Here is a 19,140-nt window from a genome sequence, read left to right as displayed (position 1 = left end):
GAAACCTGTAAACATAGGATGTCACTGTATTCATCTCTTTGAAATGTATAGCAAATAATCTGTGAATGGTGAAAAAAAACAGGAAATTACCTTGTTAATCTGTGTGAATAATTACTGGGAGACACTTATGAAGTAAACCTACTTCGAAGTCTCTCTGACTGCCTATTGTTTACCCAAGACCCTATGGTCAAGCGGATGCTAGAACATTGTATAAAAGACCTTTGGGGTCCTGATCCTGTCGTCTCAGATCTGCTTAAGCTTCATCAGGGGAAGTTTGAGTTGCAAAATTGAGACCCCATTTAAAATGGAACACCCTGAATATGATACTGGACATTGGATTATAATCTATGGACTAGATTCTAAAAAACTCTTTGCAACTACAAAGCTCACCATCTCTGCTATAAGAAAAGGAGTACTTGTGGCACCTTAGAGACTAACAAATTTATCTGAGCATGAGCTACAGCCCACTTAATCGGATGCATTCCTGAAGCTGTAGCTCATGAAAGCTTATGCTCAAATAAATTTGTTAGTCTCTAAGGTGCCACAAGTACTCCTTTTCTTTTTGTGGATACAGACTAACACGGCTGCTACTCTGAAACCCATCTCTGCTAAGAATCTGAACATCAAGAACTTAACTCATGTCTGTATGTATATTGATCTTTTAACCACACTTTTATTTTCTAATACATTTTAGATTGCTCAATAAGAATTGCCTGTAAGCATGTATTTGGGAAAGATCTGGAATATTCATTAACCTGAGAGGTAATGTGTCCCATTTTATGGGATTGGTTGAACCTTTTCTATATAATGAATAAGATTTTCATTAATCTTCCTTATATCTGTCTTGAGTGAGTAGGTGGAGGCCTGAGGCTGGGTTGCTTTAAGGGAACTGCTTTGTTGAGTAACCAGTGAGGTATAACAGAAGCTGTTTTGTGCTGGCTTGGTAAATCTAAGTATTGGAATATTCACCAGCTTTGGGGATTGCCTGCCCCGTTCTTTGCAGTTCACCCTAATTGAGTGACCTCAGCTGACTCCCCTGGGATTCCGGTCACAGGTGGACTTTAAAATCCAGGTGTCTATGGACTACTTTTCTTGTCCTGCAGGTATGATACTTCCAAAACCACCTCAGACTTAAGATGCCCAGCTGCAAACTGAAAGTCAGTGGGAGTTGAGTCTCCAACTCACTTAAGTTCCTTTGAAAATCCCACCCCAAATTGTTTAAATATATCTTGATCACTTTAATTGGCATATACAATATGTGGTTGTGAAAAAAATGTTTGAAGAGTTTCATTTTGCCTTTCCAGCCTCTTTGTTCCAAGGGCAGCAGTTTGAGGGCAAAATGAGAGATGGATACGGGTCAAAAAAATGTGCACATTACTGCTTCTATCACAAATTTTCCTCCTCAAAAGAAATTAGCCACCCACATAGATTCAACATGCAGCCTCAATGGACCACACCCTGCCATAGGCAGTGGTAGAAAGTTATGGCCACATGTGTACATTGCCTAGCACAATGGACCCTGACTCTACATTTGGACAGCAAATAAAAATGATGATTCAATTAAATATTGGGAACTTTCTCCAACCATGGTAAGCTATTTAAGACTCTGCATTGCCTCAGAGCTTATAGTAGCCAGTTTTTATGTGGTTATAATATAGGATGATGTAGTAGTAATCAAATGTTAAGCAGCTTAAAAACAATTAAAATGTAAGGTAAAAGTTGGAGGCTTTTTCTTGTATAATGCTCACCACACAGAAAGGTATATTATATACACCTGGGGCAATTCTGCGCCAAAAAGTTAAAAAAAAACTGCTAAAAATTTAAAATTCTGCACACAGTTTTAAAATTCTGCATATTTTATTTGCCAAAATAACACTATATAATCATTCCAGTTTCAATTATTTTGGTAATTTATTTCAAAATAAATATCAGCAACTATGTTTAACAATACAGATATAAAAAATTCCCAGAGGAGCAGAGAGTTAAGGAAACCCCTACAACAACTCAATTCCTATTTCTCTACCCCCCCCCCCCAGCCCCCGCAGAGCCCAGCTTGTGAGCCAGACACTTCCCAGAGGCCAGCTGCAGGATATCTCCCTAATCCAGACTCCTAGAACCCTTGCGCCCAAAGCTCAGGTGTGCCACCCCACCCAGACACTCGCACACACCTCCTATCCCACTAGAGCCCAGGGATCCAGAGGGAGAAACATCCTGATGCTGGGTTCTGGGGAACTGTAGCTACCAGGAATCCTACAGCTCCCTCCCCCTCTCCACAGCAGTGTCTTCTATTTGTGAGCTGGGCTCTGCTGGATCTAGTGCTCCCTAGTGGCGGCTGGCAGCTCTGAAGCCCATTTCTCAGGGGAGCGGCAAGTGAGAAACACATTCTGAGCATAATACTAATTTCTGCACATATCCTGCATCGCTCAATGGTGCAGAACTTCCCCAAGAGTAATTATATAGGATAGATTCAACCAGCAGAGCTGTTCAAGTGTAGTATCTATAATATCACTGGTATAAAAAGTATAACATTTATAAATTGGATATATTTAGGGATACTGAATGGAACTTTCAAATGTTAATCCACATCCTCCTTTCTTATTACCCACTGTATAAATACAGACAATCCAAATGCTGTGAATGTACCAAACTTTTTATTATTTCAAACAAACTTCTGTACAAAATAGCCCTGTCACACCAGGCAAAGAAATGCATTAACATTTGCAAACAGCGTATGACAACTTTAAGAATGCTTTCAGGTTTACATTTTTCTTTATTACACAGCTCTCCTCTTTTGGCTCTTAAAAAAACTTCAATGTTTAACAATTATAATTACAGATAGGCAAGTATTAACTTCAGGAAATTTAGCAAATAAAGAATCTACCAGATCCACTACGAATCTATAGACCATTTAGCTGACAATGGCAAAAGTACTTTTTTCAAGAGCATTTGGTAAATATCCCTATATTAAACTGTTTCTGATGACATTTGAGTACTCAGCAGCAGCTGTATAGTAGAATCAGAAGCATTATTATCTGCATTACGTTAGCTTCTTGAGACCCCAATCAGAATTGAGGCCTCAGAGTAATAAGTGCTATGTAAATATAAAACAGAAGGCAATCCGCTAAGAGCTTGCAAACTAAATACTGCCTAGGAACTGACATTGATAAGTAACTTTGTAGCAGTGCAGTACAGTTTCTAACGTGCAGCGTTACACCTCAAAAACATTAAAGGGCCACATTTTCTGAAGTACATTCATGAAAACTCCAGTGACTGCACACAAACTCCGACATATATACGGATACAGAAATCAGGGTTTATGCATATGCCTTAGAGTTTAAATGCAAACATGTAAGCCAAGCATGCAAAATTTAGTGCACGTTTTTAAAACGTGATCCTCTCTGCTAGAAAATTCACAGCTGCTGCAGGTCACTCAGACACTTAAAAGAGCACTTTTCTGGTTTTTGCAAAAGACCTTTATTCCTTCGACTGGAGAAAATAAGAACAAATGTAATTCAGCGAGGAACTCAACTTCTTGAAAGTATAAGTCACATTTGAAAACAACAGCTAAGTAAGCAACTGACACTTCTCAGTTTTCACATGGTATTGGCTGATAAGAAGTCCTATAAAGGAGTTTGACTTTAAGGGCGTTTACAAATAGCCCAACTCCCAAACACAGTCAAACCCTCTTTATATCACTCCTGCTCTAATAAGGCCAGGTTTACACTAGAAACTTTTGCTGGTATAATAATGTCATTTAGGGGTGAGAGAGTCTTTACAATGTTTTTATATCAGCAGAAGGCTCTAGTGCAGACAGTTATACTAGCAAAAAGGCTTTTTGCCCATTTAAGGTATGTCTACACTACAAAGAGACCTGTGGCTGGCCTGTGTTGTGGGGATTGGGGATATAAAATAGCAGTGTAGACATTCAGGCTTGGGTTAGAACCCAGGGTTTGGGACCCTACGAGCCCAAGACCCAACATCTACACTGCTATTTTATAGTCTGCAGCCCATGCCCTTTGAGACCGTGTCAGCTGACCTGGGCCAGCTTCAGGTGTTTTATTTCAGTGTAGACAGACCCTTGGACTTCATTTGGGAAATTGGCATAAGCTTTCAAGTGTACACAAAGCTTTAGTACTTCTTCATTATTCTCCAAGCTTTAAGAGTATTTTTCTTCTTCAGTAATACTAGGTTGTCTGAATCTGAGGATAGTCTTGAACTGCATTTTACAAGTAAGTACATTAAACCTGAAACAGGATATTAATTTCTCAACTGTGGAATGGAAAGGGTTACTTCATAAACCAAAGAGACAAAAATCTCTTCTTTGGCAAGAGAATTTGTTGGCTGTTATCAGCCAAGCAAGAATGAGCAGTAAGTGGCCACTTTTCCTTCTGCCTAATACAAAACATGCTGCGTCTCATGCAATGGTGCTGAACATTCAAATGACCTTCATTCCATAAAAATTCAATGGAGAACTTTATGTAAAACTAAATTTCCAACTGAATAGCACACTAAAAAAGAAATGAGAATTTCACTTTTATTTTAATTCATATTAAATTTCTCCTGCAAGATTTCACCCCTAGGGTTTAGTCTATTTGACCTCCATTTTGTCCTTACTACTGCTTACTTCTGTGAAAGAGGTGACTTTTTTGGGTTAAACAAAACACAGGCAACAACAGACTGTTATAGATGTAGCTGAAGTAAAATGTAAAAAGATAAGGCTGACATGTAAATGGAGATTGTGCTACATAAAGTCAGTCATATTACGACTAAAGATTCATAGATTTCAGTGATGTGAAGAACATACACACAAGTATTAACACCAATCTGTATTAAATTATGTAAACATACACATCTTCTGTGATCAATACATAGATCCACTTGTCTCAGAAGGGACTACTGAAGCAAAGCTCGAATTTGCTTGGAAGTACACTCATCATTCAGGTGTTTTGTAGTGAACCTAGAAATTATAAAATACAAAGTGAAAGTGTAATATACAAATAATGAACATGAATTAGGACATCCTCAAAGCTTTTTTACCGGTTCTGCAAATTAATATGAAGTTTTACTAAATATAGTAGGTTTATATATATTAAACAGTTTCCTCACTTTCCCTATGGAAAACAAAGCTACTGCTGGGAACATAACTCTAAAATGGATGGTATAATTGTATGGTTGGATATTAACACTTTCATAGAAGACAGTCAGTGGTTCTATTACCATTCATCCATTTCATCTCCATGCTCTCAAAACAATCTAATTAATTTTGCTTAGAAATAATCAAAATATATTCTGCTCTTTTGGAATCCTCGTTTAGTACATCTACTTACCTTAGATCTGTGCATGCCTCCCTGCCCCCTTACCATATGGCCTGAGCACTTCACACTATACTCTTCTATCTACCCCTGTACATACCTAAGAGCATTCAGAAGGCCTTCCACGGTATCAGGAGGCTGTTCCTTTAAAACTTTTATGTACCCCTTCATCTGGAAACAGAAGCATACGACTATTGAACAATACAGAATTTGCAGTATCTGAAAACAGGTAAAAACCTAACCAATACAGTTCAGCTTTATTTCCAGATATGTCTCATACAGCCAGTGAACATGAACAGTAAAATGTCATTATACTAAATAATGGGCAAGAGTTCAGGCTTCAGCCCAAGCCGGAATGTCTACATAGCAATTTTTAGCCCTACAACCCGTGCCAGAGAAGAGCAGCTCTGCGTGGCTCAAAAGCTCGTCTCTCTCACCAACAGATGTTGGTTGGTCCAATAAAATGTATTACCTCACCCATCTTGTGTCTCTAATATCCTGGGACCGACTCGATTACAACTAAACTGAATACCACATTATGGAGATGTGTCTATTTCTCTAAAACTCTAATTGGGAAAGGGTTATTTTATTTTATTTTGGGGGGAAGGTGGGGGGGAAGAGAGGAGAGAAGAGACTATAGTTTAATGGTCTGGGCACTGGCTGGAATATAGGAAACACAGGTTAAGTCCCTTCCCCACCTGATTCCAAACAGAATTTTTCATCCTAGATCACTTCAAAATCAGGCAGAGCAGGGACTTGAATCTGGGTCTCCCACATCCCCAGCCACTATCCTAACCACCAGGCGGTGGCCATACAAAAACCCCTACCGTTTCCCCTGACAATTTTGTTTTTTTGCAAAAAAAACATTTAAAATGTTTCATTTTTGTTCCTATGCAGAATTAAACAAAATTTCAAAACCTCAAAATCTGGGAAACAGAATAGTCTGGACAGCTCTACTGCCGAGACCCACTGCAGAGTGTTAACCACAGGTCAATCTTTCCTCTCAATTTGAGATAACAATGGTGTCTAAATCTGTAGGTGAATAAATGGAGGTTCAGTTAAGCACTTCCCAGATGCTCTTAACTAGTGCAATGTCTATGGATTAGCTGCACAAGATGATCTGGAAAATGTCTGTCTCAGCCTTTACTCAATGAGTAATCAAATGGACATTAGCCAATTGCTCATTCTCCCTGTATGGGAAATCCAGTTGAGCTCACAGCAATCCATGGATAGATGGGTGCAGTTTAAGGCAGAAGCTATGCCCAAAGCAGTCACCCAAGTTACTCGGCAGGAATGTAGCTTTTTTCAAGAACAGAGACAAATCAGAACCTAGGTAACTCAGAGGGTAAGAAAGGGCTCATTTTCTCCACTGTCTGTAGAGTGCGCCAAAACTTTTCCCAAGAGATTGCTGGCTTGGAGAGGAGAATTGCCTTTTGCAGAAAACTGACCCTCCATTGAACAGACAAGTCTGAAATACTGGAAGTATTCATACTAGGACGTGCACTTTACGCTTGAAATTAAGATTTGGGTCCCCTTTGCATATTCTAAAAACTGACTCGAGTATCTCCTGCCTGCCAATTCCTTTTTACTTTGTATCTAGCTACCTACACTGTTATACACTTGGATTAGAATACATAATAAAGTGCCAGGCAAATGATCCACATTCATTTGATAACAGCATTGTGAAACAATCATCATATATATTAGGAAAGCTATCATATACAACTGGGCTTTTGGCAACATTTCAAGTGTTTTATTTCTGTGGCAGCATGGTCCATTGGATAAGACACTGGAATCAGGAAGCCTGGTCTCACCTCTACCACTGACCTGCTCTGTGACCTTAAGAAAGTCAATTTGCCTATATGTGCCTCAATTTCCTCACTGTAATATGGAATCAGTGAAAGAGTGTTTGTAACGTGCTTTGAGATCTACAGATGAAATATACTATGAAGGCTATTATCACCAATATTACAAAAAACAAAAAAACAACAGATGCCCAAATTTTTTTGTATGAGGGAGGGGAAGCTGCTAGGGAAAACTTTTTTTCTTTTGTCAGTTGCAGTTTAATTTTGTTGAAGGTCAGCTGTTTAACTGATTGTAGAATTAAATTTGTCAAAAGCACCTTGGGTAAATAGGAAGGTACTTTTTCCTGTATATATGTAAGACATTAAAGGCTGATTTCACTTCATGACTATGCTCACCAAAACTTAAGCTAAAAGTTCTCAGTCAGCATTAAACAGATAAACTTTAGGCTTAGTTTGGGTCTCAGCCAAACTAGTAACCACATGGAATAGCTGGTTATTTAGATTAGAAACACTTCCAAAAAGTGAGTTTTAGAATTGACAAATTACAAGGTTAGTTTATCCCAGAATGTCTACACTGCAATTTTACTGTAATAGAACAGCTAGTAAAGCAACAGAACTGCTTAATACACGATAAATGAGCACCAGTGTCCGATACAAAATTCAAAAAGAATTGAAAATGAGTCGTATAAAAGCCTAAACTTCTATGGAAGAAATCTATAGACAAATATTTAGCAAATGTACAGAGCATTAAAAAAAAATCTTCTTTGTAAATTACGCTTACGTCAATCTTTGATGTCTTAGAAAAAGCTCCCACGGGATGAACGTGATCATAGAGAATAATAACTCCCACCATTACTCTCATGCAGAACATAAGAGTCTTTTCACTGGTGAACCGACTTCTGTATTCTCTGGAAAAAAAAATTCTTGACTGATTCTGCATAGCACAATTTTATTCTTTCATGTGTTTCACATGAGAATTTTATTCTCAAACTAGAGTATTAGTGCATGGAAATCCCAAATCTGATATAATAGCATTAAAAGTGTAAATCAATAAGCTTTTATGGAAACCAACACCAGTAATGATCCTTGAATCAATCCACTTGGCAGTTTAGAGAGAGAAAAACAGAAAACAACTGATGGTACAGTCTTCCATTACCTCTTCAAAGATCATATCATCATCTCTATCAAACCCTGAATTTTAGACATTTGCTGGGAGGTCTCCACAGATATGGAAGGTTATAAAGATAGACAATGCTCATTATTCACTATTAAAATGCCAAAACAATAGGAACTCAAAGTAAAGCTACTTCTGTTGTTTAAATATGAGTAGTGAACAGGTAATATTCCTATCAAGATTTCATTTACCTTTCAAATGGAAAACTCAGTATGTGGATGGTAAAGTTAAACAGTCACTACAACAGTTACTCCTTGAAATCATTATCAGGGAGGTGAAAAATGAATTGAGTAAAAAAAAAGAGGTCTGAGACTAGTCTATGCTATATTTCTCAACCACTTCCTACATCAGAAGTTCAGATCAACTCCTTTATTGTTTTAATTGGCAACTTTTCTGATTTCTTAAATGAAAGTCACCAATAGGAGAATGGTGAACCTTGTCAATTTCCAAAAACTAGAAGCTGTACTTCACAATTCCTTTACTTTGAGTTCCTGAACTCTATTTTTTCTTGTTTAAATAATGTAGTAACAATAATAGCATATAATCAGAAACCAGCTATGAGCACTGACATTGGGAAATGTATGAAAACTATTCAGCTGTCTCCTTTATGATTTAAAAACAATGTTAAAATTATGCTTTTAAAAAAGTTTTCAGTTGGTATTTTTGAAAGCAATCAGCATTTGCCTAACTCTGCTTCCAATGAAGTCAGTGGTAAAATGTATATGAAACAGACAGGACAAAGCTGTGTAATTCTGAAAATGTCCCATTCCTTATTTTATTGTCTTTAAAAAAAGAACAGTTGTACCAGGATGGCAATACAGTCTCTTGCAAAGAATAACGGTAGCTAGTCTAGGGATAAGCATATTTTCAGTGAAAACCATCTGCTCCTGACCCAAGTGGCCAGCAAATACAAAACAAACATCCCTTTAGCTTATCAACTGGAATTCCATTACAACTATTAATCACTCTATCTGAATGATTTTAATCCCTTAAAATTCTCCTCAATTATGCTACCTCTTTCTGTAAACTCCTTGGCCTAAATTTTGAAAAGCAACTGATTAAGGTATCAAGATGGGTACGAAAAATTTGATGCACTCAAAATAAAGTAGCAGATGCTCAACACTTATGAAAATCAGCTTCCTATCAGATGTCAAGATGGGTAACCAAAAACTGAATCACCCAACACAAGTCACTTTTTCTTGCTCTCTTATGAACGAAGAACATGTTTAATTGTAATTCCAGAGCATCTTTTTAAGAAAAAAGATCTAATTTTGATTTAAAAATAGTCAGTGATGGAGAATCCACCACGACCCTCGGTAATAACCCTTAGCTAAGATTAAGGGTCACTAAGATATGAAATATGGAGCAGAGGGAGGATGAATTAAAAAAGGTCACCAGATTTTTTTCCCCGATCAGTAAGAATAAAATATTGTATCTTACATTTTATCATATTTAAGGCTTTGTTAATTCAATTCCTAGGACAATGATAATTTTTAGTATGTCATAGCTCCTGGAATGTTAGGGTAAATGAAAGGAGAGTTCACTGGAGATGTACTACTATTACATTCTTTGACCTTCAATATCTCCTCCGTTCCTCCCACCATCTGCCTAAAAGCATCATGCCAGGACATTTTACAACTGGTAAATAAACTGCAGCAGAAGCCTTAACAGTAAGTAAAATAAAAGGATTCCTTTCATAAAGGTGGATTGTACAAAACAAAAACTACAACTAGACTACAATTAAAAAAAAAGCCAAAAAATAAGCACTGGCTTCCTCATCACACAATCTTTAGCTTATTTTATTTAAATAAATCCCTTGGACCCAGTAAAATTATGTAATAGTCCCTTTCTAAAAGGAGCAATGACATTTGAGTCAAAAGGTAAAGCCAATATAGTCTATGTTCCTTTTGTCATTTTAGAATACTCTTCCTTTTTTCTTGTCAGCTGAGTACAGAAACTGAGCAGAGGGATTCTCAGCTCGGATACCAACTCCCTATATGGCTTTAGGCATTTTCTTTTGCAGCCATGCTTTCCCAATGTGAAAATATTGATCTAGGAGTTTACAGCTATATTATGAGGATTGAATTAATGTTTGCAGAATATTGGACACGTACTCCTTGCTAACGTACAACAGGGTTCTGTGCTTGGGAAGAAATCGGTTATTATGTTACTTACATCCTTCTCTTCTACAATGGGGGTACTGATAATATTTGCTGTTTATATTGTGGTAATGCCTAGAGGACCAAACCCATTGTACTAGGGACTGTACAAGCATATAATGAGAAGATGATCTCTATTTCCAAGAGTTTCCTTAATCTGAATAGGAAATGGATACAAACAAATTGGGGAGGGAGCACAGAGTAACAAATGACTAGGATCAACTTGGTAAGCCATGGTCATATCACACCTGTTTTTGTAGGCATCAAAGCAGAGAAGCATTTCAATGTGTCTTTTTTTGTTGTAGTTCTATTTATCTTCCATCTATTTAGAAAACTTTTATATAAAAACTGTTGCAATGAAGGTAGATTTGGCGAAACATCACAACTGAGTGAAAAACTCTCTCCATTGGCTGATTAACAGCAAAATGGAGATTCAATTTAAACAAACAAGTTCCCTGATCAAGAAAAAGAATATATACTTCTCCAGAACCTCCAGTATTTTCAGAAACAAAACAAAACCCTAACCACCACCCAAAAAGACTATCTTTGTTTCCACCAGTTTGTCTATAAAAATGTCATAGCTCAGACTGAAGTATCTGGTTTTGTGATATTAACTACAGGAGGATTACTTCATATACAATTGTTTGGGAATCTTCTAAGAAATTAAACCTCCAATCCAGCAAAACACAGAGTACGCTCATAGCTTTATGGATGCAAGTAGTCCCACTGAAGTCTACATACCAATTCTAACACTCTGTTGAATCAGAGCCTTATGCTGTGAACCTCCCTGGGCAAAACTGTTAACTTATTAATGAAAAAAATATTCATACTAGTCAAGACAGGAGGCATAACTTGCTTATATTAGTTCTTTGTCTACTCATAAATCTAGTATGTATGCCTTAAATTAAAATATCTATCTTAAATTTTTATAGAGCAATACCAGGCTGGTTGCTCTATAAAAATCTAAGATATTAGAAAGATATTTTAATTTAAGGCATACATACTAGACTTAGTTTGCAAAAACTGCTCACATGCTAGATGGCTACTTAAACAGGTCCCCCCACCCCCAAAAAATGATTGAACTGCTAGATAAACTTACGGTGTTTCCAACATTACTTTACATACACTGGCCATAGTACTTAAACAGTCTGTTGTATTCTCAATCGGTAGGGTTTTGTTCTAGAAAAATTAAACACAACCATGATCATTAAACCAAAATTGTACAATGTTAGAATGTTTCTAAATGTTAGAAAATAATGCAAAAAATCTTATCACTTACTTCTGATACAAAGTGTGTTGTGGCATTGCTGAGGGTTTTGAGCATTGGTGTGGCTTCTGCATAAAATAGAGACATTCTGTTGGCCATTTCATTATTTACTTCATTCTCAATGTCTATCTGATGAAAATATGAAGAAAAAATAGTTAATAAATGACAGTCCTTTCAAAAATGTTACCAGCAGGGAGAAACAGATAAACTGCATACTCACACTGGTGAGCCGTTATTTACGTGAGTAGTCTCATTACAGTCAATGGTACAACTTGTCTGATTAATTGCTCACCTATGTATGGAGTTGACAATATGGCCTTTAAATGTAGGCAGTTTGTAAACCACTGCAAAAAACATTACCACCAGTGGTGGGAATGCATATCCATGAACTCCAGAGTGAAAACAGAAAGTCCAAGTTCTATTTACTTACATGCATATTGTTTATTCTGTTGCGATTTATTGTCCGTCTGTAGTAACTGAAGTCGTTTTGAATGGCTGGGTTTCTCATCTTAATGGATAAAAAGAATCAGTTTACAACACACTTCAAAATGCAAGGAAATGTTTCAGTGTATATTTAAAAAAATATTTTTAACCTTAAGTTCATCAAAGCGGAGAGTAAAATGTAAGATTTCTGCAAACTCCTTGGCTAGAGCCTGTTCTCGTTCCAGGTGTTGAGTTGGAGTATAGGGTGGACAAGTCAATGATTCTAATAAGCTCTGTAGTGCTTTCTCTAAGGAAGATAAAAAGCACAATGTGTAGTAAGTCATGGCTTTTTCATTTTAGACGCAATGTCAATTTGTATCTTGATGCTTGATGCCATATGTACAACTATTTTTGTAACAAAGTTCTACATAAGAATTTTTCAAGAAGAAAGGCCCTCTGTAACCTGCGGAGCCCTAAGGACATAATTAGTAATTGTCCTTAGAATTCTAAAATGAGGGATGGGGGTCAAAAAAACAACCACCACCAACAAGCGGCTCCTCACTCCCTGCTATCACTCCCAGTTCTTCCAATCATCTTGGTCTTCTCTCTCCTTTCTCAAAAGAGACCTTCCACATCCTTTATTCTTTGACAATCCTTCCCATACGCAAATGCTAAAGAAAGATCTATTGCATCCAGTCCCTCAGACTTTTCATCCACTTACTTCCCCTAATGGTCACCCCCACCCTTCAATATGAAGATGCTTCCGGGACCTCTGCCAAAAAGAATCTAACCTTCGTCACCGATGCCACTGGGATCCAACATGAGGATTACAAGTGCAAAGTGAGGGACCTGGCAATACAGGATGCAGGGATAATCTCCTACAAAGGCTTTGGGAGGGGAAAGCTCAGCCTAGTGGACCTGAAGGTTGTCTATACTTCTTCCCATTCCACTCAGGAGTGCTAACCTAGACCCTCTTTCCCAGCTCTTTCTAGATGCTCTCTCTTAGCTCAGGAAATTAACCAGTACTGATAGTGAAAACATACTCAAGGGCTGGCTAGAACCCTAAATGTTAAAGCATATGGCTTCATGCTGCTTTAAATAAATTCCAAAAGTTACATCTGGATATATTTATGTTCAGATCTGTGAAAACAGAACCTACAGGCTTCACAGAAGATAGAAATCTAGGCACTCTAGTTGAATTAATGGTACAACTCTCTAAGCCAGTGGTTCCCAAACTTGTTCCCCCACTTGTGCGGGGAAAGCCCCTGCCAGACCGGGGCAGTTTGTTTACCTGCCATGTCTGCAGGTGCGGCTGATCGCAGCTCCCAGTGGCCGCAGTTTGCTGCTCCAGGCCAATTAGAGCTGCTGGAAGTGGTGCAGGCCGAGGGACGTACTGGCTACTGCTTCCAACGGCTCCCATTGGCCTGAAGCAGTGAACCGCAGCCACTGGGAGCCACGATTGGCTGAACCTGTGGATGCGGCAGGTAAACAAACTGGGTCGGCCTGCCAGGGGCTTTCCCTTCACAAGCGGCGGAACAAGTTTGGGAACCACTGCTCTAAGCTTTCAGAAAAAGAGAAGCTTTGCAAATCTGTATATGAAAATAATATCAGTTAAAACAAATATATGAGGCACTCACCTAGTCTGAGTGAAAACTCATAAAACTGCTTCAACCTTAGGACCAGAGGACACACTGAATTCCAAGCTTTTTCTTGAAGTTGGATATCATTTGGGTTTTGTATTGCCTGCAATGACAATATTACTGTAAATATATGTATGACAATGGAATAAAGAACCAGGCTTTTGTGGATGTAAAAATATAGGAAGATTTCCAGTATGGTAGTTTTTAAAATATTTCTTGAAAAAAAAATCTAGAACAATTGTAAGACAAAAGCTGTTGTATGAAAGAAAAAAAAAAGCCAAAAATACAAGGTCAAGGGCTTTTTAAAAAATAGCAAAACAAAAATATCAAGGCATCTGTTTCAGCTGTGGTAGAAACAGTATTTAATGAAGTCCTGGGAACTATTTTAAAACTATTCATTCAAAATGCAGCACCCACATACAGGAGCATGCTTCAGAAGCATGGATCAAGGATCTACAACCTATCCTGAAGGACGACCCATCACTCTCACAGATCTTGGGAGACAGACCAATCCTTGCTTACAGACTGCCCCCCGCAACCTGAAGCAAATACTCACCAGCAACCACACACCACAAACAAAAACACTGACCCAGGAACCTATCCTTGCAACAAAGCCGGTTGCCAACTGGATCCACATATCTATTCAGGGGATACCATCATAGGGCCTAATCACATCAGCCACATTATCAGAGGCTTGTTCACCTGCACATCTACCAATGTGATATATGCCATCGTGTGCCAGCAATGCCCCTCTGCCATGTACATTAGCCAAACTGGACAGTCTCTACGTAAAAGAATAAATGGACACAAATCAGACGTCAAGAATTATAACATTCAAAAACCAGTCTGAGAACACTTCAGTGTCTCCGGTCACTCGATTACAGACCTGAGGGTGGCTATCCTTCACCAAAAAAACTTCAAAAACAGACTCCAACGAGAGACTGCTGAATCGGAATTAATTTGCAACTGGACACAATTAACTTAGGCTTGAATAAAGTCTGGGAGTAGATGTGTCATTACACAAAGTAAAACTATTTCCCCATGTTTATTTCCCTCCCCCGCTGTTCCTCACACGTTCTTGTCAACTGCTGGAAATGGCCCACCTTGATTATCACTACAAATGGTTCCCCACCTGCCCCCCACCTCTCTCCTGCTGGTAATAGCTCACCTTACCTGATGACTCATTACAGTGTGTATGGTAACACCCATTGTTTCATGTTCTCTGTGTATATAAAATCTCCCCACTGTATTTTCTGCTGCATGCATTCGATGAAGTGAGCTGTAGCTCACGAAAGCTTATGCTCAAATAAATTTGTTAGTCTCTAAGGTGCCACAAGTCCTCCTTTTCTTTTTAGGTCAAATTATCCATAGCAGAAACATTAATGAAGGCCATTTGTATTACACTCACACAAACCCTGAAAAGGGTTTACAGGGTCAAAGCTTGGGCCCTTCGCAGTGAATGGGAGTTCTGTCACTACTTTAGTGCTAGGTTTTGGCTGTTAAGTAACCAACTGCTCTCACTAATGATAATCATGAAGATCTTGTATCAGAGACCCTCACCCCTAACTTGGAAAACACCCCAGGTCAAGTGAGAGCTAAAGTAGATAGATACAATTCTGAATGCTAGCAGATAATTGTAGCATTTCAGAAGATTTTCCTTAGACAATCACCTGTAGAATTGTAATTGTGATGTACTTTTATGGTGTCATTTGACAGTCTTACATAGAACAGAAATTATTTTGCATTTTTCCTAATTTTACAGTGCCTTAATGATATTGAAATTTTTTCTAAATATGGATGTTAAGTTTTTCCCCATAAAGGTACATACAATGTGTTTTCTCAGAAGCAAAGTACAGTATTTAATTGTATTAATATTAAAATGTTTAAATGAAACACCACTGACAGCACTGTACCTATCATTGAAAGAGTTAATGTAAATTCTAAATATCTAATGTATTTTATAAGTACAGTTTTACTGAGTACTTTTAATATAAATAACTTTTGTGAATTATCTGGCATGCAAAGTAGAAATAAATACTGCAGGCTATTACTTGATGTTTCTTCAAGAGAAATGTCATTGCTATATTATCATACATCTCTTATTTCTTGTCCAGCTCCTTTGTAAGCCTGAAGGTCTGCAAGCAAGCTTTCAGAATCCTGTAAAACTGCATTGATCTGATTCCATACCTCCCTTTCTCCATCTGTAGGCTGTGCATCTAAGAAACATAAAGAGCAAATACACATCACATTAGAAATGAAATATGAATGTCAACATAATTCAGTTCCATTTATGGAGTTAACTCCAATTGGATAAGTCATAATTGATTCTGATTTTATTCTGGTATGACTCCACTAACTTCAAAGAAATTATTCCTTTACATCAAAGAAAGAAAGATCAGAATCAGGCTCTGATCCAAAGCTGATCCAAGTCAATTCCCATTGATTTTGGTGGGCTTTAGATCAAAACCAGTGGCTTTGCTCAATTCCCACCCCCACTCCTCTCAAGTCAATACATTCAAATGTTCAAAATATTTAGAGAGAAGGTAGGTGAGGTAATCTCTATCGGACCAACTTCTGTTGGTGAGAGAGACAAGCTTTCAAGCTTACACGTGAACAATAGCTCTTCATGTGTAAGCTCGAGAATTTGTCTCTCTCACCAACAGAAGTTGGTCCAATAAAAGATATACCCTCATCCAACTTGTCTCTCTACCATGCTGGGACTCACATGGCTACAACAACGTTGCATAGGAAAAAGTTAGAGGAATTTTTCAGAAGTAAATAAATTAGAAACTAGGACAACCTAACAGTGCTTAACTGAAAGTTTCCTTTTTTTGAGTAATAAGGTCCAAAAGTCCATTACAATGGCTACTTCAGCCTCCTAAAACCAGACCTGTCAGTCCCTGGCAGCAGGAGACAGCCCCATCCATGAAATTCCCTCTAGTTAGGACAACTGTGACAGCCCAGATAATTCACGACTTTAATTAATTAAAACTATATAAAGACAATGTTCAGTTGTAAACTTTTGAAAGAACCATAACTTTTGTTCAGTTACAAGGATATCAGAGTTACGAACCACCTCCATTCCCAAGGTGTTCATAACTCTGAGGTTCTACTGTAAAAGTCTGAACACAGCCAAGAGAGCCAACAAGCACCCATGCTAGATACAACTGCCCTCAGCGACACATCAGGTGCTGATGTTTCAAGTGATGCTGGTGAAGTCTGGTTGCCTATACACTCACTGGTTATCACTGAAAGTTCACTGCATCCCTCTTCGAGGAAATAAAATAGACATCACCAGCTTCAAGTGATGCTTGCCTAATATGAATTGTTAGCACTACCAGCTGGTAAATCCTGTATCAAAGACTCCAAAGTGTCCAGATTGGCTTTGCCTTTTACATCCTCCACCAGCAAATTGTCATGGGGAAGGTGGAAAGCATAACTGTTGTAACCCCCTGAGAAAAAAATACTTCATCAGCCCCATTAGAGATAGACAGGGAGATGCAAGGTTGTTGTTATTCAACCAACTAGTCATGAATAGGACAGTTGTAATCATTTACGCTATCTGTAAGAGCAGCCTCTTGAGGTACTCCTCAAAATGCTTGCCATGGGGTCCTAATGGCTGTGAAGCAGAAAGGACAATCCAGGCCATTTTCCTACTAACACTGGAGTCAGATATTCTGGGGGAAGAAATCATTGCGTCTCCTCCTTCTTTACAGAGGTGAAAAAAAAATCCAACTTGCCTTCAGTTTCCTGAGAGTCTAACATCCCTGATTCAAATGATGTTTCAGACCGCGCAATTGCTGGAAGTGTAGCAACTGCCACGTATGCATCAACATTAGCTGTACAAAAGCCACTGTAAGGCAGCACCTTGCTTATCAGTTAAATATACAAAGGATTGTCTCTATGATGAAGCTGGTGCAAATACCTGGGATATCACTAAAATTATAGGACATGAGGACAATATAAAGCCAATCAATATATCCTGCTGTCCCTAAGAATTTGTGATGTGGAGCAAAGGCACTGAACTTAATGAGGCTGGGGTAATGCAAGGTCTTGGGTGGCCTCTTCCGGGAGTTGAAAATGAAGCCAAATGCAAGTTAAAATGTCTCCTCTTGAAGCAGACCAATCTTGGCATGTCACTGGGTGAGGCATCATATCCGCCAAAAGCATCACACCTCTCTAGCTTTGACTGATCTGAACATTAAGAGAGCATGATGCCTTGAAGGAATTGCTTTGAGCCCATCTTGTCAACACTGCCCATTACTGCATAGCTGTAATGCATAGCTTATCACCCAGCACCGATAATACAGAAAACAGCATAGAATGAAAGATATTGTATGTATGCTGTAGTCATGTCTTTAAGTTTAACGTCACAGCAACATTGATTCCCCACCCCCATTTATCAAAAGCAATAGATAAAAGGTATTTTATGAGCTTGAATATCCCCCTCTCCCAGCATTACTTGTTACAGCAAATACTATACTTAAAAGGACTCCAAACATCATTAAATGCAATGATTTTTTCCCCAAAAAAAGTGTTAGGGTAGAGATGTTAACCTCTCCATGGTTAAGATTTAAACCAGCTTTCCTTATAAACTTGATTTTGAGTTTCCTACCTTCTAAATTAGTCAAAATGAAACCAAGCCACCTGAAATTTCATGAGTATGATCATGTGCAAGGTGAATTTATTTTGGACGTTTTCAGCAAAGGCATTTCATGGAGGTGTTTACAAAAAAGTAAGATGCAGGGTTTCACTTTTTCTGGTTCCAACTCCAAACGCAGCTTTCCCTTCTAAACTTGTTGGTCTTGCAAGGACCAATGGACCTTTCATGAGGGGTTGTTTTTTTTTTTTTTTGGAAGGGTGAAAGAACACGTAAGGGAGAAATTATTGCTACTTAAAAGCACTTTTATGTATGTTAAAGGAACTTGCATGTCTGTTTTTTCAGAGTCTAGGACGTTCACAACACCCGCATGCCAACTTCTTGAACTTTAAGTAGCCCTGATACTTTCCTTGAGTAGAAGTACCCAATAGGTCATTAAGGGAGTGTCAACCTCATAACACACATTACTTCCTGGATGCAATGCATTTGCAAAGGAACAGGACTTGGGATTCATGGGAGAACTGCATTCCCCAGTGTGAAGCTGCAAAAGTGGATGCCTAAGCGAAGGGCCTAGTCTAACTCGTTCAGCATCCGCATGCTCTCAGGCCTTCCCTGTGCAGATTTGAGGAGAATAGGAGGAGCATAAGTTCCAACTGTCTTAAATTCTTAGAACATAATGTACTACAGATATCTACTACTTCTTCTAATGGTTGATGCCTCTATTCATGTATTAACAGGAAACTTGATTCTCCATTCAGAA

The 19,140-nt window shown here is 38.3% G+C and overlaps 1 protein-coding gene across 9 annotated transcripts in view; it reads right to left on the bottom strand.

The window, feature by feature from the left end:
- Positions 1-2,632: 2,632 nt before the first annotated feature.
- The window catches only part of CYRIA (CYFIP related Rac1 interactor A), an 83,239-nt gene continuing 66,731 nt past the window's right edge, over positions 2,633-19,140 (bottom strand). For 6 of the 9 annotated variants that reach the window (XM_038395148.2, XM_038395146.2, XM_038395158.2 and 3 more), the window contains 9 exons: positions 15,875-15,996; positions 13,778-13,883; positions 12,311-12,447; positions 12,148-12,225; positions 11,730-11,846; positions 11,550-11,629; positions 7,899-8,025; positions 5,413-5,483; positions 2,633-4,957 (listed from right to left, as the gene is read on the bottom strand). In XM_038395148.2, coding sequence (XP_038251076.1) covers positions 4,894-4,957; positions 5,413-5,483; positions 7,899-8,025; positions 11,550-11,629; positions 11,730-11,846; positions 12,148-12,225; positions 12,311-12,447; positions 13,778-13,883; positions 15,875-15,996 — 902 coding nt within the window. In that variant the 3' untranslated portion in view covers positions 2,633-4,893. Of the gene's footprint in view, positions 4,958-5,412; positions 5,484-7,898; positions 8,026-11,549; positions 11,630-11,729; positions 11,847-12,147; positions 12,226-12,310; positions 12,448-13,777; positions 13,884-15,831; positions 15,997-16,585; positions 16,754-19,140 lie in introns of those variants that run through there. The other 3 variants (XM_043510226.1, XM_038395167.2, XM_038395174.2) reach the window with 3 other exon arrangements.

This window comes from Dermochelys coriacea, chromosome 3 (assembly GCF_009764565.3).
Source record: "Dermochelys coriacea isolate rDerCor1 chromosome 3, rDerCor1.pri.v4, whole genome shotgun sequence".
Classification (NCBI taxonomy): domain Eukaryota; kingdom Metazoa; phylum Chordata; order Testudines; family Dermochelyidae; genus Dermochelys; species Dermochelys coriacea.
This window is presented reverse-complemented; position numbering and strand designations above follow the sequence as displayed.